The sequence below is a fragment of the Hyperoodon ampullatus genome (genome assembly GCF_949752795.1).
Source record: "Hyperoodon ampullatus genome assembly, chromosome: 9".
Classification (NCBI taxonomy): domain Eukaryota; kingdom Metazoa; phylum Chordata; class Mammalia; order Artiodactyla; family Ziphiidae; genus Hyperoodon; species Hyperoodon ampullatus.
In genome coordinates this window covers 20,783,638-20,807,104 of record NC_136922.1, presented here as the reverse complement: position 1 = coordinate 20,807,104, position 23,467 = coordinate 20,783,638, and the positions used below count along the sequence as shown (strand labels likewise).

The window sequence follows — 23,467 nt, the reverse complement described above, 5'->3', positions numbered from 1 at the left end:
TAGCTGAAGCAGATCTGTGTCCAGGTTCTATTCTCTGCCTCTTGCCCCATTAAGTACAAAGCCCAGTTCAGCTGAAGCTGCCTAGAACTTCCTTGGTTCTCAGTTTGTTCTTTTCATTGACCTTAATTTTCAGTTGTCCCCTTTTGTTCCAGTTCTTGGGCAACTCAGGTTTTTGGTCTGAGAACCCATTATGCATCCCTGAATGTTCTCCGACTCTTCTGTCATTTCTAGCCAGTGGATTCTAGCTTCTTTTAATCTTATTTAAGTATCATAATGCTCCTAATATACATTCCCCTCTCCATTTTTGGTCCAATATTTTTGTATCTTAAAAAATTTGCCTCCACTTGTTTTTCTCTTCCAGTTCCTCCACTGAACCGTGAATCCAAGTTTGCAAAACAATTATTAGCGGTGAAACATGGAAATGTTTAAAATTCACACATGTGGGGGGGAAGAGGGAGTTGAAAAGGAAACGGAAATAAGGAAGAAAAGTAATATTGATCTTTATAATTATCCAGTGCTGGCTTAGTGGGCACTGATTAGGTGAGAAAGGTGATCAAAGGATTTTTCATCTATTGCTCGACTATGTTCATGGATTGAAACCGCCAACTCTAAGCCTTAACTTCAGCTCTTTATCACGCGTCTCCTTGCTAATGTAGGCAAGCTCTGAGCCCCTGTTGTAAAGAAACACAAGCTGATACTCAGTGAAGTGCCTGAGAACATGTAACAGTTGGTAACTCCTTTGGTTTAGAATCCTAATTTCCTGAAACCCAGTCCAGTGGTCCTGTATTAATGTCACGTTGCCTCACACGGTTCCTTCAGTTCAGACTCCTCCCTTGACCCTGCTCTCAAGGACCTTATTATCGAACCAGCAATACCTGCCTGCCAACTAAGTGATAGCTTCCTAAGCATGAGCCTATTTTAAAAGTCAGATAACTTTTAACACTTGATCAGAGGCCCTGTCCCTGAGTTTCATCACTTTTCCCATTTTAAGTATTCCATCAGGTACTCCTGTGTTTCAAAACAGTAGGCTTATTATGGTTATTTCTGGATTCCTGAAGGTCAGCCATCATATAACCATTTTATTCTGCAAGAATAGAATTTAGAACTCTTATACCACCCTCACTTCCCTTCTGCTTTAATTAGATCACAATGTTTGGCATAAAAGATTTTTATTAGGGGTATGTAAGTATACTGTGATTGCTTTTCCTCGCTTTTTTGCTTTGTTTTCTCTGTAGCTGTCACTAATTCTTGCCAGTTACCCCCTAACGGCATTGCAAAACCCTCTGCACAGTTTTCCTCACTGTCAGATACAAGGTAATCTGACAGTTCTCACCCAACCCTTCGCAGCCCCTCTCCCCCAGCACCATTCCAAGAAGTTTCTTGAAACTCTCTCTTTCTGCTCTAATCCAAGCTGGTTGCGTCTTTGAAACTCTTTCTTCTCCTCTTGTCTCTTGATTGGCTGGGTTTAAAAATTCTAGGTTAGAAAGAAATGTCTCCACATTTAAACTCCTATTAATTGGATACTGGAGCCTTTTGTTTTTGCTATATTTTTCACCTATTTTTTAAATTCTACTTTTTAGTAGATTTTTACACTCTTCTTTTCCATTGATGTTTTTAAGATTTGGGATATTTTTAATTTTGAAGAACTCTTTCCTATACTCCATTATCTCCCCTTTAAAAACAAAATTCTTTGATTTATGGCTGAAATATCTTCTATCTGAGGATGCTAGTTAAAGATATTTAAAAAAAAATGTTTTTTTTGTTCTGCTTTCTGTTTCCTTTAGATTCCAAACAAAAATGTTTGGAAGTGCTGTGTTTGTGAATCCCAAACCTACCTACTGGGGGATGCCGAATATCAGCACCTATAAACCATTTCTCTGTGGTCTTTCATTTGCTCTGTTTCTCCAGAGAAAAAGGGTTTGAGGGAGAGGGTGATGAGGGGAGTGGGACAGGAGTGCCAGCGTTCCGACAGCATATTACTGTTCAGGACCGTAACTTAAACTCTTTTCATAATGTATCTCGAACCCCTCTTGATTCCCTGTCTTCAACATCATAAACTCGACTTCTGCCTGGAGAAGGATGGGTAACTGTCCCAGCTCCACAGGACGGGAGAGAGGACTTGGTGTCTGTTCCTTATACAACATGTAAGCAACGCCCACTTTCAGCCCTTCCTCACTGCCCCCCACCCCTTCCTTCCAGGCATCTGTAGTTCAGCGCCTTTCTGGGGTCCTGCTTTGTGAATCACTTGATGCAGTTTCTCTCTGCTAAGTACTTCCACAGAGAGGCTTCCTGGCTTCAAATAACCTCTCTCTGGCGGACTTAACTCTAAACCATATCTTTTAGGCTCAGAGGATTGAATAAATATGTTGAAAAGCACTTGGAACAATGCCTGCCACATAATAAGCATTAAATAAGTGTCATTATTGCTCTTTGTCTTGAAAAATGTATCGACATATCTCATGTGCAATCATCTCTTGTTCTTTTTAGTCTTGTGGGTTTATTCCTTTCCTGTCATTTAAGTAAGGTTTAGGAAAGGAGCAGGCAGACATGGGATTAATTTTAAAGTCCTCTTAAATTTTTTAAATTAGCCTTACTTTATGGGTGACTCTGGACACTCTACTAAAGCTAAATATCAATTTCCCAGCCCTTCAGAAGCCAGTCACCCATCGTTTGTCCTCTTCAGAAAGGTAGCGCGTCTCTAATATGACACTTTCTAATGGAGAGAGCCCGTGATGGCGCAGTGGCAAGTGCTTTGGGGTGGGGTCAGAAATCCCAGCTACAGCACTTATCAGCTGTGAAAACTTTGACAAGCCTCTCCAGCCAGTTTTCTGTTAAAATGAGCCAAACTTTTTCTAAGACGACAACCACTGTCTGGCACTCGTAGGGGTTTGAGCCTGATAGCAAAACGGTGTACTTGACCCGCGGAGAGGAGGTGGGCGCGATCGGGAGGCTTTCTCCACCAAAATGCACCGACTGCCGCCCCAGGCAAAGTCTAACCATGATTAGATGCTAGGATACGGGTTCAGCCTGCCTGGCTCGCTGGGGATCGAGCGGCCGGTGCCCCAGTGGGAGATCATCTTTCCTGGGGCCAGGCGGGGCCGCGCGCCCCGCGCTCGCCTCGCGGCAGGAGTGGAAGAAGCCTCTTCCCTCAACAAACATGGCCGCCGCGCTAGCGTCAGCCCCGCTCTGGAGGCCGCGCTGCCGCCTGGGAATAGTGGGCTCGGCGTCACCCGGCGCGGGGCCACGTGACGCGGGAAAAGCCCGAGGCGGCGGGGCTGGCGCAGGCGGAGCTCGCGCCCGCGGAGCAGCAGCGGAGGCCGGAGTGGGTTGGGGGCTGCCCAGTGAGGTTACTCTGCGGGTCCCGGCCTCGCGCGCACGTGCCCGCCTGTTCGCGCTCGTGGTCCTGGGCGCAGCAGGTGAGGAGCCGGGGAAGGGGCGAGGGGTGGGGGGGCCGGGCGCCCCTTCCGAGGCCGGGAGGGGGTTGGGCCGGGTCGGCGGGGTGGGTGGCGGGCGCCGAGCCGCCGAGCGCCCTCCGCCCGCGCCTCCGTCCCGGCGCTGGCCGTGGGGGCTCTTGGAGCCCGAGCCTGCCCGACGGGGCCAGCGCTGCAGGTGGACCGAGCAGGGCCGGATGCCCGCCCGGAAGGCCCCGCCGACCTCAGGCCCGCCCTCCCGGGCCGCCGCGGGCTGCTCCGTGGAGTTTATCTTCGGGCGTTTTCCTCGGAGTGGGAGCGGGAGCCAAGTTGGTGGGCGCCTTCGGTCTTTAGAAATGGGCTGGGTTGACGTCACATGCAGGTACGAGGCGGTCTGGATTCCTGGGCGTGTGTACCGTGTGCCCCTGGGAAATCACGAGGCAGCAGGTTGAAGGAGACCCACTCATGGAAGGTTAGCGTGGTCAATTGAGGAGAGAGTCTCCTGTTTTGGACAGTTTGTTCACCAGCTCGTCTGTGTGGATACTTTTATTTTAATCATTTTTATCTTGACCCTTCTACTAAAATTTCTCGACAACCGAACAGTAAGGCTGCTTATAAGGGAGTTCTTTATGTAGCAGGTTGCCAGCCCCCTGCATTTTATCCTAACCCGGGATATACTGTGGATCCCATGACCTTCAAGCTGAAGAAGTGAAGGCGCAAAGAGTGTTAGAACCCAGCGGACGTAAGGAGCAGTTCAGAAGTCTAGCTATCATCCTTTCCTTAGCTCTCAGAGGAGGGAGTCACTCCAGAATCAGACACGCAGAATCCCAGATTCATAGACCCGGCCTCCATAATCTTTGTGGTCCGATTGAAGTCTTAGAATCCTGAGCAAAGAATTGCTTGCGGTTGATTTGTTTCTTTTCATAGGAAAGGCATAATGCTGTCAGCATGTCTGCACACTCCATGCTCTTTGAACGGATCGCCATAGCCAAGGAACTGATGAAGAGAGCAGAATCACTCTCCAGGTCAAGAAAAGGTGGCATCGAAGGTAGTGCCAAGCTGTGCAGCAAACTGAAGGCAGAATTAAAATTCCTACAGAAGGTAGAAGCTGGGAAAGTAGCCATTAAGGAGTCCCATCTACAGAGCACTAACCTGACACACCTAAGAGCCATCGTGGAATCGGCAGAAAACCTGGAAGACGTGGTCAGCGTTCTCCATGTCTTTGGTTACACAGACACCTTGGGCGAAAAGCAGACCCTTGTGGTGGATGTCGTTGCCAATGGTGGTCATACTTGGGTGAAAGCCATTGGCCGGAAGGCTGAAGCTCTACATAACATTTGGCTGGGCCGGGGGCAGTATGGCGACAAAAGCATCGTTGAGCAGGCTGAAGACTTCCTCCAGGCCAGTCACCAGCAGCCGGTACAGTACAGCAACCCTCACATCGTCTTCGCATTTTACAACAGTGTCTCCAGCCCCATGGCCGAGAAGCTGAAAGAAATGGGTGTATCTGTGAGGGGAGACATAGTAGCCGTGAACTCTCTGTTAGAGCCCCGTGAAGAGCTCCAGGCCAGTGAGAGCGAATCAGATGATGATGGCCCCGAACTTTTGCGGGTGACCAGAGTAGACCGAGAAAACATCCTAGCAAGTGTCGCGTTTCCAACAGAGATCAAGGTTGACGTGTGCACAAGAGCCAACCTGGACATTACTACTTTAATCACGTATGTATCCGCCCTCAGCTACGGAGGCTGCCGCTTTATCTTCAGAGAAAAAGTGCTCACCGAACAAGCAGAGCAAGAGAGGAAAGAGCAGGTTCTGCCACAGCTGGAGGCATTTATGAAGGACAAGGAGTTGTTTGCCTGCGAATCTGCAGTCAAGGACTTTCAGTCTATCCTAGATACCTTAGGAGGACCCGGGGAGAGAGAGCGGGCTGCTATGCTAATTAAGCGAATTAATGTGGTCCCAGACCAGCCTTCTGAGCGTGCCTTGAAACTAGTGTCCAGTTCAAAAATCAACAGCCGCTCATTAACGATTTTTGGGACAGGAGACACCCTAAAAGCCATCACAATGACTGCCAATAGTGGTTTTGTCAGAGCTGCCAACAACCAGGGTGTTAAGTTCAGTGTGTTTATCCATCAGCCCAGAGCACTTACGGAGAGCAAAGAGGCCCTAGCTACCCCCTTACCAAAAGACTGCACAACTGCCAACAAACACTGATGATATCCTTTAAATACTGTCATGGGAATAAGTTATTTATACCAAAGGCTGTGTCTTCCCATTCTTAATTGGAAGAAAAAAAAAAAGGTCTATAGTAAAAATAATACTCTTTAGAGCTCTTAAACCAGTCAGGTTGACTGTCTGTCTCATCTATAAGGTATATAACCTAAAGTAGGAAAAAAGCACAAGAGGCAACCTTATTTATCAAACTGGCTACATTATAATTAGAACAGAAATACATCTATATAAGGCTTGTAGCTGTATCACAGTGTTTTGATTTGTTTCATTCAGTAGGGCTACCACTCCCCTAATGGTAACCGCATCTCTTGGACTGTGGCTACATGGCATCTTGCATTAAATATCTGGAGAAACCTCTGAAGCTTGTTTTTCATTATATTGATTTAGCAATCGATATGGGTTGAGGCTGGGAGGTAATAGTTTTCCATTGATTTTAGATTCCAAAGTTATGGCTGTTATTGAAAAGACACTTATTTGATTGCTATCTGTCAGGTGCAGTCTGGTGGTTATGTTTACAAAGAGGACATTAATATAGAAGGAAATAAAGGGAATTCTGATCATGGGAGTCCCATGAATCTCTTGATACACCATCGTGGTAAGATAGACAACAGTCACACTACTACAAACCTAAGGTGTTTAAGGTTAAATATTAATTTGAATATATTGAAAAAGAATTATATAAAATAATAGGTTTTACTTTTAGATATAAATGGCCCCCACATTAGCAGTATTTGGATTATGAATACTACTTTTCTCATTCCTTTTGCAAGTGGGAAGGGACAGCTGCATTATTACGTCTCTCTCGTGAAACAGTGGTAGGGAGATTCCATGCCTGTTTCATGACACAGTTGTAATTAAAAAGAAATTTTTGTGTCCGTATTGTGCTAGGTGTTTCGTGAATGTGCAGTGAGGAGAAATTAGCAAAGTAGGCACGTATTCACATTTAAAACATTGGGAATTGAGTCTTAAAGCTGAAGTGTTAACTTGTGCTAAGTGTGGGAGCCATTATTAGAAGTTGATTTTGTGTTCTCACAGCCTGGCCTTTCCACTGAGCCAGCCCCTCTTCTGTGAGTAGGGAAACTTCAATTTCCAGCCACAATGTTGAGCAGGTGGAACTTGATTGTCGGGGCCCATGAAATGAAACACAAAATTAATTGTATAGGGGGGTTTCTCCTGGGAGAGATTCTATAACTAACTCAACACATTTCCTAGGGGAAAAGGCTGCGATTGGGGCTCCAAGTTAGTGTGGAGAGGTAGATTTAACTTTCACTGCAGCAGAAATTGTCTAGTGTTAGAAATTGGGCTTAGGCCTTTTCAAGCACCTATTAAAGTACTAATTACTTGGTACTATTATGTACCAAGCATTTTAACAGTTATTGGTATAAAAGATGAATAATTGCTCTTTGGTCTAAGGAGTTCTTCGTCTGAAATGGAAGGAAACAATTGAAGTATAATTAATGTGCTAAATTTTCTAAAAGAGTTACGTTTAAAAGACTGGGAACAGAGTAAGGGAGTAATTCGTGCTATGGGGACAGGAAGTCAGAGAGGCAGTGACCTCTGAGGGGTTGGGTGTGAGACAACAGGAAGTGTACAGGGAGTGGATTGGAAAGGTACAGAAGTGTGAATATGAGGGCCTGTTCAGAGACAGGGCTCATGTGGACAGTTTATAAAACTGGAAGTGAAGTAGAAAAGCAGGCAAAGTTCTCTGAAGAGTTTGGCATTAGAGAGCCATTGGCCATTTTTAAGAAAGGGTGGGTCATGATTATGGGTCATAAATCTCTTAGTAAAACAACAAAGACCTGTAGTGTGGAGGAAGAATTAATGGAAGGAAAGATAGGATTATAATGATAGTTAGTGCAATATGGTGGAATGTAGTATATGCTGGGTGTGTTCAAGGCAGAATTGATGCGATACTCACTCATTTAATAAACATTTATCAAGTTCCTGTCATGTCAAACACAGTTTGCCATAGAGCAATATAGTTGCAGGTATCAAACAGGAAATATTACTGATACTAGAAGTGAAACCAAGCTGAATCACTTCCAAATGAGGGGCAAGGGTGGAGAATAAATGTGGTCCATATAAGAGAAGACAAGTCAAAAGAATTCTCAAGGGAAGCATAAAAACCAGAAAGCACAACATAAGAGAGCTGTAAGACCAAGAAGGATATAAAACAGCTTTGGAGAAGCTATAATTTCCCTAATTAATTATAGGGAAATATACAATAGCTAGATACTATTTTGGTAAGTTTAGAAACCTCAGTGAAACAGATGATATTCTTAGGAAATATGAGTTAAAATTGAGGAAGAACTAGAAAACCTATTTAACCCATAGTCCTTGAGAAGATTGTTCAAGCAGTTAATTAACGACCTCCAAAAAATGTCCAGGTCCAATTAACTTCTTTAGGTAAGTTTTTGCTTACATTTAAATATCAAATAATCTCCTTGCTCTAAAAAATAATATGGTCAAACTGAATCTGACACATAAGTATCATGCCAATTCTGCCCTAAACAACTTGGGGTGATGAAAATGTTTTGGAAACTATATGATAGAGATGGTAGTTACACAACATTACGAATGTACTAAAGCCCGGAATTTTTCACTTTAAGTCAGTTAATTTTATGTTTTGTGGATTTCACCTCAATTAAAAAAAATAATACCCCATAAGTGGGGTGGAAATATTTAGTATGGTAGGATGTGATGTTCCATTTACTCGCCCTCTCCTACCCCCAAATGAGGACTTGGGCTGCTCCTGCTTGAGGACAGGGTCCTGTGAAGGTGTGCAGCCAGGGGGCTGTATCTTAATTTGTGTAATTGCAAGCTGGTTGTCTCAGATCATTACTGTATTGGGAATGTTTTCAAATTCATTTTGTGGAATATAAGCATGATTCTGATACTAAAACAAGATATCCTAAAAAAGAAAGTTGCCTGAAAATTTCAATCCCAGGCAAAGAACACCTCACCCTGTGGGAATCTTGTTTGCCAGAGGATAAAAGACAGAGACGAACCCCCCAACTTAAATATTAGGGACTTGGGGATTAATCTCCATGCTGCAATAAAATTGGAGGCAGGAGGCTTACTTTGAGGTAAAGAGGTAACCCCAAGACTCCTCCCTGCATGAAGCCAGAATCTTGGAAAGGCTGAAGTCCCTGAGAAAAAGGATCTTGTAAACATTGCCCAGGGCGACAGCAAGGAAATGTGACTCCAGTGGCTCTGAGTGGAAGAAAAGGAGCCTGAGGGATGTCAAGTCCAGCCTGTGCTCTGCTAGGAGCGTCATGGGGAAGGCCCAGGCGTGTGAAATTAGTATAAAAATGGGTCCCAGGTAAGTACTATCATTCAGATACCTCACAGAAACACTCATGGCATCATTCGTGACTTGTGGGACACTTCAGTTTCCCAAGCTTCACAGAGTCCAATGGAAATGAAGCTTTGCTTGGATGGGCTTTCAGTGAGACATTGTGAAATCATGTGAGGAAATCTTCCACCACCAGTGAGTCAGCAACACAAAGTTCCTCAACAACTTAAGGTCATAGTAAAATAATCTGATAAATAATATAAAGTAAATATGGGGGGTTTTGACGTGTTTCTCGCGTATATTATTAGAAAAAAAAAGAGGAATGAGTCAAAGAGGCAGATAGAGGCTAAAATACCATCTGTGACAAAACACTGCATGTAGCTAAGATGGAGGATGTGGTTTATATCTGCAGAAAGTGGGCTGAACCCCAGAATTAGGCAGACGCTACCCACCCAGGCACAAGTAATGCTGGGCGTGTGATGGGAGAGCTTGTCTGGTGCAGAGGACACCTCACTTGTGGGAAGCTTGTTCCCAAGAGGAAAAGGGCAGAGATGAGCGGAGCATCCCAGGTGGTCCAATAAATGACTCTATGTTCCCAGAAGGGGAGAAGGGCCAGGAGTGCACTGTGGGGAAGACCTCCCCCGACCTGGCATTATGGAATCAGAAATCCGTCTCCACATAAATAAAAAATGTTTTAAGAAGGTAAAGTATAGAAACCATAAGGAGAGAATACAAGCAATCGGGAGTTCTCATAATAGAAAAAGCCTCACTAAAATGAGAAGTTCAGAAAAAAACTTCAAAAAAGTCAATCAGACAAAACTAAAGAAAAGATTCTGAACTGAAACATAGCTCTTAATAAATTTCCCAGAATGCAGCAAAGAAGTAAAAGGATGGAAAAATCCGAGAGGCTGAGACCTGGAGGACAAATAGTGAGGTCCACAAAGGTCACAGCAGACAGCAGGGGCCGGCAGACTGCACCTGGTCCAAGTTCTCCCTGCCTTTGCCTGTCTGTCCTGTAGGGGCGGGAAGCACCCACATCCTTGCTCTCTCAGCCTGAAATCCTTGCCAGTGAGACCCGGGGGAAGTCTGTTAGTTCTACTTCCTCTTCCTTCCGTCTTTTTCCTGGTTTGATTTGGGCAATGGCCAGGCTTGTTCCGTGGAGGAATGATAGCTAGTGCGCCAAGGAAACAGTAGAGTCGGGGAAATCACCATTTTGTGACTGAATAAATGATTTTACAAGGATGAGAGGAAGGCCGAGGGAACATCATAGACTCTGGTGCTGATGTCAGCTTCCCTCAGGACTTCTTGCTGAGAGAAAATATAAAACCCTGATTTATTTAAGCCACTGGAGTTGGCTTTTCCTTTCGTGTATTAGAAAATATTTCTAACTGCCATTATGGTTTATTTGTCCCCAAAAGGAAGAATAGACAAAATGGGAGAGAAGCAATAAATACAGTTTTCAAATGTACAGAAAAACAATTAGAATAGAGTATGAGCATTCATATACCCATCACCTCAGTTAAACAGGTGTTATTATTTTGCCCTATTTAAGTTTTTCTTTTGCTGAAATATTTTAAAATAAATTACAGACACCATGGTGTTTTACCTATACCTCCCTCAGTATTCAGTTCCAGAAAGAACATTTTTTTGCACAACGATGATTCCATGAGCACACCTAAGAAAATTAGCAATAATTCTGAACATCATCTAATGCCCAGTTCATATTCTGATGTCAGGGGTTCTGTCTAACCAGGATCCAGTCAAACACTAGGCGTTACTTTTGGCTTTAATATTTCATAATTCTATTTTGATTTAACACATAATCTCACTCTTTCATGACTTTGGCTTTTGAAGATACCAGGACTGTTGTCTTACAGGATATCCTATATTCTTGATTTATCTAATTGTTTCTGGTGGTAAATTTTATTTCCTGTAAACTGGAAATGAGATCTAAAAGCTGGATTAAATATTTTATAGGTGATACTGTATTCTTCATTAGCATTACACCAGGGGTCATATCATATCTGGTTGTTCCACTGTTAGTAATGTTAAGTATTGTCCCTTTGAATAAAGTGGTGACAGCCAGAACTTTCCATTGTAAAGTGATGTTTTTCCCCTTGGGACTAGTAAATTAACTATGAAATAATACTTTTGCATTATGTGAATATTCAGTTCCCCATTGTCCTTTCACCTAATGATTTTAGCATGCATTAATCATTATAACCTTGAATCAATTATTTCGTTCAGAGTGACAAAATGGTGATTTTCCCACTTTTACCATTTCCTTTACACTTATTAGGTATCATTCTTCTATAAGGGTACTGGAAAGATTTCCGTATGAGCTGGGGCCATTTGGTTGCTCTGAAATATAGTTTCTTCTTGAATGTCAGGGTATCCTTAATTCCTTTTCTCTAATTAATGGTTTTCAGAGTATGGGATTGGTATAATAGTCACCTTCAATAACAGCAATGAATTTTTTGGAGGGAGATTCTATTTTGTGAGTACCATATTGGACTCATGAATTATTATATATTTAAATGTGCCCAAATCAATTACACTTCTTTTTTGTTATAATAATTTATTTCATTTTATTTTATTTTTTACTAATGATACCGAAAATTGGCCTCTGTATGCCGGCACCAAATTGAATCTCGGAGACAGAGTTTGGATGAAGTAGAAAGGAATAACTTTATTGCTTTTCCAGGCAAAGGCGGGCTAATGCCCTCAAAACAGTGTGTCCCGAGCCAGGGGGGTTTGTGGGGAGTATTATAGTCAAGGAGCAGGGCTGCTGATAAGGATCAGGGTGCCTGCAAGGCCTGCATTCCTTCAATCCAGAGGTCATCTGGCTTCAGGTGGTTTTGTGATGGTCTTCTGTGACCTTCTCTCTGGAATAAAGAATGCTTCATTAAGTAGTTAACATCTTCCATTTGGTGGGGGTTTTAGTTCTGCAGAAGGGCTCAAAGATAGTGTTAGGTATCCTTGAGGTAGTGTTAGGTATCCCTTGAGGAGGAACCAGGACCCTGCCCCAAGGCTGCACTCTTCTTTCTTGACGGCTCCTCCCTTGTCTCCTCAACCCCTCACTACTCTGGCAACTATTTGAACCTGCCCTTTGGAATTCAGGGAAGGTCATGGAGGCTGAAGGAAGCCTATTTCATACAAATAAGAAACAGGGGACATGGAAAGACTTGTGCAGGGGACATGGAAAGACTTTTGTGCCCAGGAGCCCCACAGGGTCCTGCTCGGTTTCACTAAGACTTTATGTTTTTTTAGAGAAATTTTAGGTTCACAGCAAAATTGAGAGGGTAAAGATACAGAGATTAATAAAGTACATAGATTTCCCATAGCTGGCTGACCCTTGAACAATGCAAGGGTTTGGGTGCTGAGCCCCAAGCAATCAAAAATCCATGTATAACTTTATAGTCGGGACTCTCTATAGGCAGTTCCACATCCAAGGATTCAACCGATTGCAGATCGTGTAGTACTGCAGTTCCTATTTATTGAAAATAATCTGCATATAAGTGGACCCGTGCAGTTCAAACCTGTGTTGTTCAAGGATTAACATACTCTCTGACCCCCATATGCACAACCCCCCCCATTATCATCCCCCACCAGCATGGTACATCTGCTACAATTAATGAACCTACAATAATATGTCATAATCGCCCAAAGTCCATAGTTCATATTACTGTTTACTCTTGGTGTTGCACATTTTATGGGTTTGGACAAATGTATCATGACATGTATTCATCATTATGGTATTACAGAGTGTTTTCAGTGCCCTAAAAATCCTCTGTGCCTCACCTATTCATTCCTCCTTCCAACCTCCCCCAAACTCTTGGCAACCATTGATCTTTTTACTGCTTACATAGCTTTGCCTTTTCCAGAATATTATATAATTGGAATCATCCAGGCTTTTCAGACTGGCTCCTTTCACGTAGTATTAGGCATATAAGGTTCCTCCCTGTCTTTTCATGAGTTGATAGCAGGTTCCTTTTCAGTGCTGAATAATATTCCATTGCCTGGATATACCACAGTTTATCCATTCATCTAGAGAAGGACCTCTTCGTTGCTTACCACTTTTGGCAATTATGAACTGAGCTGCTATAAACATCCATGTGTGGGTTTTTGTTTGGACATAAATTTTCAACTCCTTTTGGCAAATACCAAAGAGTGTGATTGGTTCTCCCTTCAGGTCCATTAATATTTGCTTTGTATGTTTAGGTGATCCTATGTTGGGTGCATAAATATTTGCAAATGTCATATCCTCTTGATATCATTATCATTATATAATGATTTTCTTCGTATCTTTTTACAGTCTTTGGCTTAAAGTTTATTTTGTCTGATATGAGTATAGCTACCCTTGCTTTCTTTCATTTCTGTTGGCATGGAATATATTTTTCCATATCTTTACTTTCAAGCTCTGTGTGTACTTAAAGCTGAACTGTGTCTCCTGTAGACAGCAAATAGTTTGGTCTTGATTTTCTGTTTGTTTGTTTGTTTGTTTTTATCCATTCAGCCACTCTATATATTTTAATTGGAGAATTTAGTACATTTATATTTAAAGTAATTATTATTAGGTATGAACTTACTATTTCCATTTTGTTAATTTTTCTGACTGTTTTGTAATTCCTTTTTCCTTTCTTCTTTCTTTGCTCTCTTCCTTTGTGATTGGTTGATTTTCTGTAGTAGTGTGCCTAGATTCCTTTCTCTTTATCATTTGTGTATCTAGTCTAGGTTTTTGCTTTGTGAATAGTACACTGTTTTGATCACTGTAGCTTTATAATAAGTGTTGAAGTCAGGTAGTTTCAGTCCTCCAACTTTATTCTTCTTTAATATTTTGTCTATTCTAGATCTTTTGCCTCTCTATATAAACTTTAGAATTGATTGTTGATATATGCAAAATAACTTGCTGGGATTTTGAATGAGATTGCATTAAATCTATACATCAAGTTGATATAAACTGATACCTTGACAATATTGAGTCTTCCTATCTATAAATATGGAACATCCCTCCATTTATTTAGATATTTGATTTCATTCATCAGTTTTGTAGTTTTCCTCATATAGATCTTATGCATATTTTGTTAGATTTATACCTGAGTATTTAATTTTGGTGGGTGCTAATGTAAATGGTATTGTGTTTTTAATTTCAAATTCTACTTGTTCATTGATGATATATAAGAAAGTGAATGACTTTTGTAGATTAAAGTGTATTCTGATGTCTTGCTATAATCATTTATTATTTCCAGGAGATTTTTTTTTTTTGCTAATCCTTTCAAATATTCTACATAGATGATCATGTTACCTGAGAAATAGGACAGTTTTATTTCTTCCTTCCCAGTTTGTGTACCTTTTATTACCTTTTCTTATTTTATTGCATGAGCTAGGACTTCCAGTATGACATTGAAAAGAAGAGGATATATCCTTGGCTTGTTCCTGATCTTACTGGGAAAATTTTGAGTTTCTCATTATTAAGTATGATGTTTGCTGTGGGATTTTTTTGGCTATTCTTTATCAAGTTGAGAAAGCTTCCCTCTATTCCTAGTTTACTGAGAGTTTTTATCATAAATGGGTGTTAGATTTTGTTAAATGCTTTTCTGCACTTATTGATATAATCATGTGATTTTTCTTTTTTAGTGTATTGATAGATTATATTAATTGATTTTTGAATGGTAAACAAGCCTTGCACACCTGGGATAAATCCCACTTGGTAATTGTGTGTAATTCTTTTTATATGTTGTTGGACTCAGTTTGCTAATTTTTTTGAGAATGTTTGCATTTGTGTTCATGAGAAATATTGGTTTGCAGTTTTTCTTTCTTATAATGTCTTTATCTTTGTTTGGTATTAGGATAAAGGTGGCCTCATATAATGAGTTAGGAATTGTTCCATCTGCTTCTATACTCTGAAAGATTGTAGAGAATTAACATAATTTCTTCCATCAGTGTTTGATAGAATTCACCAGTAACCCATCTGGGCTGGGTGTTTTCTGTTTTGGAAGGTTATTAATTCTTGAAGCAATTTATTTTATATATATATACACACATATATATACATACATATATACATGCCTATACATGTTGTCTGTTCTTGTGAGAATTTTGGCAGATTGTATCTTTCAAGGAATAGTCTGTTTCATCTAGGTTATAACGTTTGTGGCATAGAGTTGCTCACTGTGTTCATTTCTTATCTTTATGTCCATGGGTTCTGTAGTAATGTCTCCTCTTTCATCTCTGATGTTAATTTGTGAACTCCTCCATTTTTTCTTAGTTAACCTGGCTAGAGGGATTGATTTTGTTGATATTTTCAAAGAATCAGATTTTGGTTTTACTGATTTTTCTCTGTTGATTTCCTGTTTTCACTGTCATTGATTTCTGCTCTATTCTTATTTTTATTATTCTTTTTTAAATAGAAATTTAAATTTTGAGATCATTATAGATTCATGTGCTGTTGTAAGAAATAATACAGACAGAATCCATGTACCCTTTACACAGTTCCCCCAATACTGTAGTAACATCTTGCAAAACTATAGTACAATAGCATAGTAAGATATAGAACATATCCATCACCACAGGATTTCTCATGTTGCCCTTTTATTATGCTTTTTGATGCTTAAGTTGTTCAAACTTTGGCCAGTAGGAACCCTTTTGAGTTCCCTGTGTCTTTTTGATATAATTACATTATCTTCATTTTCTTGCTTTCTGGCAGAATGAGATGTCTCAAAATTACCTGTACTATTCTACCAGAGATAACCAATGGCATTTCAAAACAATATTCTGATGGCTAGGGCATCATTTCTCCTGGGCACTTTCAAAGCATAAAGATGAAAATGTTTACATATTTCAGAGTAATTATATTGATGTCATCAAATTAAATCAATATTATAAGATTTTACTTAATATTAATTTCAAACTCTTTTCTCCTGCTCTGAAGATCTTTTCTTCCTAACAAGATTGCTTATTTGACTTATGCTACAATATACATTAAAAATTTCAAAATTCTATTATTACTGATTATAATAAAGTCACTAAATAAATGTGAATATTTCTTTGTAGTTCTTGTCCTTATAGCCTATTAAAGAGATATGGTTAAAGTACTGTTTTAAAGTCATGTAACTATTTTTTTTCCTTGCAGTGTTATGTTACTAATTACATATCTAGTTAGGTTCACTAGTATCATTTACTATTGATTTTAGAGTTTTAAAAATTAATTTTAGGGCTTCCCTGGTGGTGCAGTGGTTGAGAGTCCGCCTACCGATGCAGGGGAGGCGGGTTCGTGCCCCGGTCCAGGAAGATCCCACATGCCGTGGCGCGGCTGGGCCCGTGAGCCATGGCCGCTGAGCCTGCGCATCCGGAGCCTGTGCTCCGCAACGGGAGAGGCCACAACAGTGAGAGGCTCATGTATCGCAAAAAAAAAAAATAATAATAATAATCTTATTCTTTAAAATATGTAAATTTTGGTTCAAAAGTGAAAACTATATAAATGTGTCATCAGAAAAATATTGTTTCTATCTCTCTCTCTCTCACATCATTTCCCTCCACCCCAATAGAAACCCGTTTTTACTCATTTCATGTTTTTTTCCTTCCTTCATTCCTTCCTCCCCTTCTTCCTTGTCTCCCCGTCCCCTCCCCTCAGTTCTTCTCCCCTTCCCCTCCCCTCCTTTCCATCCTTTCTCCCCTCTCCCCCTCCTTCTGCTATCTGGCTCTTGTTCTTTTATTTTTTTAGCTTGAAATGATATAATCTGTTTCCCAACACTTATTTACAAGTAAATCAAGGAACTAATCATACTTTTTCCTTTCTTTTTTGCTCCTTTTTAAGTTGTGCTGTTTTTACTTTGTCAGGTGGTTTAATGTTTACATACTGTTCTTTCTCCCTTATTCTCACCTTTGTTTTAGTCTTAGATCTTCAGTTAAATATATTTAATGCTCACTACTAATTTCCTTTTACCAGTTTTTCCAAGTATGAGCTTCCTCAAAAGGAGCTCATGGGTCATATCCCCTGAGTTTTGCGTGTTCAAAACTGTTTTTCTGTAGCTTTGATATGTGAAGGAAGGTTGGTTGGTTATAAAAGCCTCATTTAACACTTTCTTTTCTTGTTTTATTGTAGATGTTTCTCCATTATATGCCTGCGGGAAATGTTACTGTCAAGAAACCTGATGCCAGCTTGATTTTCTTCCTTTGGTAAGTGACTTGGTCATTTTCCCTGGAGGTTCATAAGATTTTTTTCTATAAATTATAATAATTTCTTTGGTTATGACTTGGAGTCTGTTTTCATATATGTGTTATACCTTTTTAATATATAGATTTAGTACGTTTTTTTCAGGAAAGCTTTCTTAAATTATAGTTTTACATATTAATTCTACTTCTTGTATTTCATTTTTCTTTTTCGGGTATTTTACTTATATTTGTGTTAGATTTGATTTGCATTCTTTTCTCTCTGCCTCCGTTTTCTTGGCTTTTCTCATTCCTACTTGTGATTTCTATTTGCGATGTCCCTTATGATGTTTTTTTTGGTCATCCTATTCTCCCTTAGGCACCTAGTAATTTAATCTTTATTTCTGAGATGTTTTGTCTTTTATCTCAAATTCTTAACCGAATTAGGTCAGTTCTTATTTTCTTCTTATTGTTTATCTATTTTCTGAGATGTTGTTTAATATCTCCAATTGCTTATTTAATTATTCTTTCCAATCAGAAACATTACCCTTAGAAGTAACCATTATTCTGACCTGGATAGGTCTTATTTGTTTTTCATTCTATATAAATGGTGTAATACATTATGTATTCTTTTGTTTCTGCCTCTGTTACTCAATATTTTTTCCTCAGGATTCATTAATATTGTTGCATGTAGTAGTAGTTATCTTTCATTTCTCTAGGGCTCTATTGTATGGACACAAAATTTACTTTCATTGTAATATTGATGAAAATTTGTTGTTTCCAGCCTTTAGTTATTATGCATAAAGTTGTTATGAATGTTGTTTTATGTGTATTTTATAGGACATATGCACTCATTTCTATTAGGTATATACCTAGAAGAGGACTTGCTGGGTTGCAGAGTATATGCATGTTTAGTTTTGCAAAGTACCACCAAGCATTTTTCCAAAGTGGTTATATACATTGATGCTATTAGAAACAATGTAAGTGTTTTAGTTATACCACATTACTATCAAACACCCAGTATTTTCAGTCTTTTTATTTTAGCCATTCTACTGAATGGAAAGTGTTAACTCATTGTCCTTTTAATTTGTAATTCTTCTTACTGATGATATTGAGCAACTTTTGTGCTTATTTTGGCCACTTTAATATTCTTTTATGGTAAAGTTCAAGTGTTTTGCCTATCATTTAATTGGCTTGTCTGTGTCTCCTTATTAATTTGTAGGAATTCTTTATATATTCTGAATATGAGTCTGTTGTTAAAGCATGTATTGCACATATCTCCTCTCATTCTGTGGTTTTCTTTTTCACTGTCTTGTGGTGTTGTTTCATGAATTCATGTTCTGTTAATGATGTCCAATTTAATTATATTTTATTTTTTATTAGTAGTTTTTGTTGCATGTTTAAGAAATATTTGCCTACTCTTATGACGATATTCTCCTGTATTATTCTCCTATATTTCTTTTATAAGTTGCCTCAACTTTTATATTTAGGTTGGTATAAGGTAGGGGGTTAAGGTTTGTTTGTTTTTTCTGTATAGTTGTTCAACTGACCCAGCCCCATGTACCTTTTCCCACTGAATTGCAGTGGAGTTTTTTCCCTCACAAATGAGATGCAGGAGACTTGTGCATCTGTTCTGAACTCTTATTTCTATTATATTGGTCTCTTTGTGTATTCTAGTAACAGTACTGTATTGTCTTAATATCTGTGGTTTTTTAGTATGTTTTGTATCTAGTGGATTAAATGCACTAGCTTTGTTCTGCTTCTTCAGTATTTCCTTGGGCATTTTAGGTCCTTTGCACTTCCATATAAATCTTAGAACCAGCTTATCAATTTCTACCCAGCTCCCCAACAAAAAAGAAAAACGATTAGTATTTTACTGGAATTGCCCTGAATTTATAAATCAATTTTCGGAGAACTGATATCTTAACAACATTGAATTTTCCAGTCAATGATTAGGGTACACCCTTCTATTTACTTAAGTCTATTAAAAAAATTCCCATTAATGCTTTGCAGTTTTCAGTGTAGACATTTTATACATCTTTCACTAGATTATTTAGAGATATGTTATGTTTTGATGCTATGGTAAATGGTAATTCTAAATTTTATTTTCTGCTTGTTTGTCTCTCTCATATAGAAATACAACTGATTTTTGTATAGTGATCCAGGACCCTTGATAAATTTCTTAATTATCAATAGTCTGTTTGTAGGTTTATTTGAATTTTGCTCATTTTTCTCATTTATTGATTTTTCTCATTTATTTTGTTAATGTTATTAATTACATTGGCTTTCATATGTTAAACTAGTCCTTTATTTCTGGAATAACCCCCATTTGGTCAAGATGTATTATTCTTTTTACATATACCTGCATTTGATTTTCTAAAGTTGTGTTCTATGTTCACAAAATATATTGGCCTGTGGTTTTCCTTTTTTATAATGTATTTATTTACAGGTTTAGGAATCAGCATTCTGATGGCCTCATAAAATAAATTGGAATGGATTACCTCTTTTTATTTTCTCTCTTTCTTTTAAGGGTTTGGTTATGATGGGTCTTAGGTTTTTCTTAAATATTCTAGAGAATTCACCAGTGAAGCCATCTTGCCTAAAGTTTTCTTTGTGGGAAGATTTTTGAATAAAAATATGTGTTATTACAGATTCAGTATTGTTCACATTTTCTATTTCACCTTGTGCCAGTTACAGTAAATTGGGATTTCAAAGATTTTTTTCATGTCATCTAAGTTATTGACATAAAAATGTCACATTTATTGGCATGAAGTTTTTCACAGTATCTTTGTATTATCTTTTTAATATCTGTAAGATGGTGTGATATTTCTTATTTTATGCCTGATAGTGATCACCTGTATTTTCTTCTCTTTTTCCCTTGATTAGTCTAGCTAGGGGTTATTAATTTTATTACATTTTTCTAAGAAGCAACTTTTGGTTTTGTTGACTTTCCATATTATATTTCATTGATTTTTGCTTTTACACTTATTATTTCCTTCCTTTTTTTATCCTTGTGTTTAATTTACTGGTCTTTCCCTCATTTCTTGAGTTGGAGGCTTAGATGAGTGATTTCCAATCTTTTTCTTTTTTATATGTATTTAAAACTATTAATATTCCTTGAAGCACCCTTTGTTGCATCCCATAAGTGTTGGTTTACTGTATTTTCTTTATCTTTTAGCTCAAAATATTTTTTAATTCCCAAGTGTTCCTTTTCTTTTTCTATTTAACTTTCTGTTATTGAGTACTCATTTAATCCCATTATGGTGAAAGAATATATAATGTATGATTTAAATCATTTGAAATTTGTTGAGACTTGCTATATGAGCCTACAATATGGTCTGTGGTAAATGTCCTATGTGTAATTTATATGCATGTGGATGAATATATCCAAAAAGATACATTCAAAAGAAGGGAAGGGAAAACACACAATACATATATATAATATATACAGATATATGATAAAATTTCTCATATTTTAATCCAGTAAAAATATTTTTTAACTAAGTCCTTGTCTGCTAACTCCCAAATCTGGACCTTCTATTGATGTGTTTCTATTGATTATTTTGTCTCCCAATTATCTGTAACTTTTTCCTGCTTCTCCACTTGCTTAGTAATTACTGATTTTTTTTTTTTTTTTTGCTGGACGTTATAGATTATGAGTTATAGAGGTTCTTCCTCTAAAAACTGTTCAATTTTGTTTTGGTAGGCAGTTCATTTACTTGTGAATTACCTTGATCCTGTCCATGTTTGGTTTTTGGTTTGATAGGGCTAGTGTCATGTAACTTATTGTCTAAGCTGAGAAACGTCTGAAAATAAAAGAAGATGGTAAGAGAACAGGGATGTCCCTGTTGAACTAGGCTGTCCTGGGCAAATTGGACACCCTACCTTGCCCTAAACATAAATTCCTAACAATAGAATTAAAGTATTAAAATTGAAATTGAATTTTATTGCCAAAATAAATTGAAAGTATTAAAACTGAAATGGAAACTTATTGCCAAATTGTCCTCCAATAAATTGTACCAGTTTACAATTGTGTAACTCGTTTCTGAAGGTGTCTTTAACCCACCACATACCCATCAATGCAAAGTATTATACTTTTGAAATTTTTAATAAATCTGATTAAAACTTTTTAAATATTCTAAAGGAATATACATTTAATTGTGAGTGAGATTGTTGATGGCTTTATTGGCCATTTATACTTCATTTGCTTTGAATTACTTTACATTTTTTGAGCATTTTTCTTGTTATGTTTTTCTATTTTTTTTAATCGACTTATAGGTACTCTTTGTATATGATGGACGTTAGTCCTTTATTTATAATGTATTGCTAAATCTTCTACTTTGTAACTTGTTTGTGTGTGTGTGTGTGTGTGACTGGGAAAATGCTATTATGTTTATCAAACCCTATTTACTTTTTCTCCTGAGCACACAATGGAAGCACATTTATCAGCCTCCTCTGAAGTTAGACAGGGCTATGGAATATGGGTGGGGGTGATATACACCACTTCCAGGCTTGGTTCCAAAATTTCTTGTGTGATCCTTCTCACACTTTTTCTCATCTATAACCAGATATGAAAGATCCTGTGGAGGACTCTGAGCTTGGGAGCAATTCCACCAGGCCTAACTAAATGACTCTCCCATTTTTTCTTCATTACTGAACTCCATGCAGGTTTTAGGGGCATTATCTTCTCATTTCATTGTATTTTGAAAGGACTTCTTTGGATGTGATCTATTCTTTTCAATCTCTTTGCAGAGTTTTGGCTGGTTCTTTGGATCTTTCTAAGAAGAAAGCAATACAGACATCAGTATAAAAGATTTTCCAATTTAGACACTAGGATTATCCCAGGAGATAAACACTTTTAATCCAAAAGATTTCATTTCAGGAAATAATCTTTTTTTTTCTCCTCCACCTGTCAGATATGTTACCAGAGGGTTTAGGGAGTCATAGAAAATGACTACAAGTCCAAAGTAAAATTAATTTCAAATGGAGCATTTTGTCTTATTTCTTTGATGACAACTCTTTCTACCAGTGAGGTGTATAGCAAAGACAACACATACCTACAACACAGACATAGCAATTATACATACGCACACGTTTGTGTACATGTTGCATGGTTTTTTTCCTTTAAATACAAAACCTCCCCCCAGTTTTTTTTTTAATAAATTTATTTATTTATTTTTGGCTGCATTGGGTCTTTGTTGCTGCATGCGGGCTTTCTCTAGTTGTGATGAGTGGGAGCTACTCTTTGTTGTGGTGCGTGGGCTTCCCATTGTGGTGGCTTCTCTTGTTGTGGAGCATGGGCTCTAGGCATGTGGGCTTCAGTAGTTGTGGCACACGGGCTCAGTAGTTGTGGCTCATGGGCTCTAGAGTGCAGGCTCAGTAGTTGTGGTGCAGGGGCTTAGTTGCTCCGTGACATGTGTGATCTTCCTGGACCAGGGCTCGAACCTGTGACCCCTGCATTGGCAGGTGGATTCTTAACCACTGCGCCACCAGGGAAGTCCCCCCACCCCAAGTTTTTGTGAGTAATTTTTTCTCAAAACTGTATACACTAAGGAAAATAATTGTCCATAATCTAAAGATTAAGGGTGGAATTCCTGAATGAGTTGTGTGTGTGTGTGTGTGTGTGTGTGTGTGTGTGTGTGGAGTGGGGACTAAAAGAGGGTAGAGGGCTGTGGTTCCTAAACCTCCAGCTCAGAAAAAAAAGGCAAGAGCCTCTGACACTTCTTCTCCTGGGATATTTCACAGTGAATAAAGAAGGAAGAATTCTCAGCCAGTAGGACCCTTAGAAGATGAAAATGATGACAATAGTAATAATAATACTGGTAATACCAATATCGATATAACAAAGATGTCATCTCTGGGCCTAATTTAATCACTTATAAAACAGAGTGAACTCAATAAATTATCTTTAACTTCAATTCTAGCTCCATTAGCTCCATTTTTTCCCCAGTTTTTCTTTCCTTTTCCCAAAAAAGACAAGTGTGGAGGTTGCTTAATGGTCTTACATAGGTCCCTGTGGATGTGCTAGTCGTTTCTGAGACCCTCTGGTGTGAAAGACAACTGTTCCCAGTGCCGAGAATGCAAAGGTGACACAAATTAGTCATAATGTGTAATTTATAAATTCCGGGCTGAATAAATTGCCATCAGTTTGGTCATGAGGTCAGGATACTTAAGAATCGATTTGATACGTGGACATATTTTTGCAAATCTGGTGCAGTGAAGAATGGATAAAAAATGGACTTTGGAGATCATTTTTGCCCAACCCATCTCATCTGATAGGTAGAAACAGTTTTAGAGAAAGGAAGGAGGAACAGCTAGAATTCATGTTTGGTAATTACCAGCTCTTGCCACTGGGAGGCAGCACAAGGTAATGGTCAGA

The 23,467-nt window shown here is 38.8% G+C and overlaps 1 protein-coding gene across 1 annotated transcript; it reads left to right on the top strand.

The window, feature by feature from the left end:
- Positions 1-4,358: 4,358 nt before the first annotated feature.
- Positions 4,359-5,999, top strand: LOC307058503 (UPF0415 protein C7orf25 homolog; the record flags this gene model as incomplete). The annotated part of the gene is made up of 1 exon (XM_079712000.1): positions 4,359-5,999. The coding sequence occupies one exon, from the start codon at positions 4,359-4,361 to the stop codon at positions 5,622-5,624; it is 1,266 nt and encodes a 421-aa protein (XP_079568126.1). The 3' UTR covers positions 5,625-5,999.
- Positions 6,000-23,467: the final 17,468 nt, after the last annotated feature.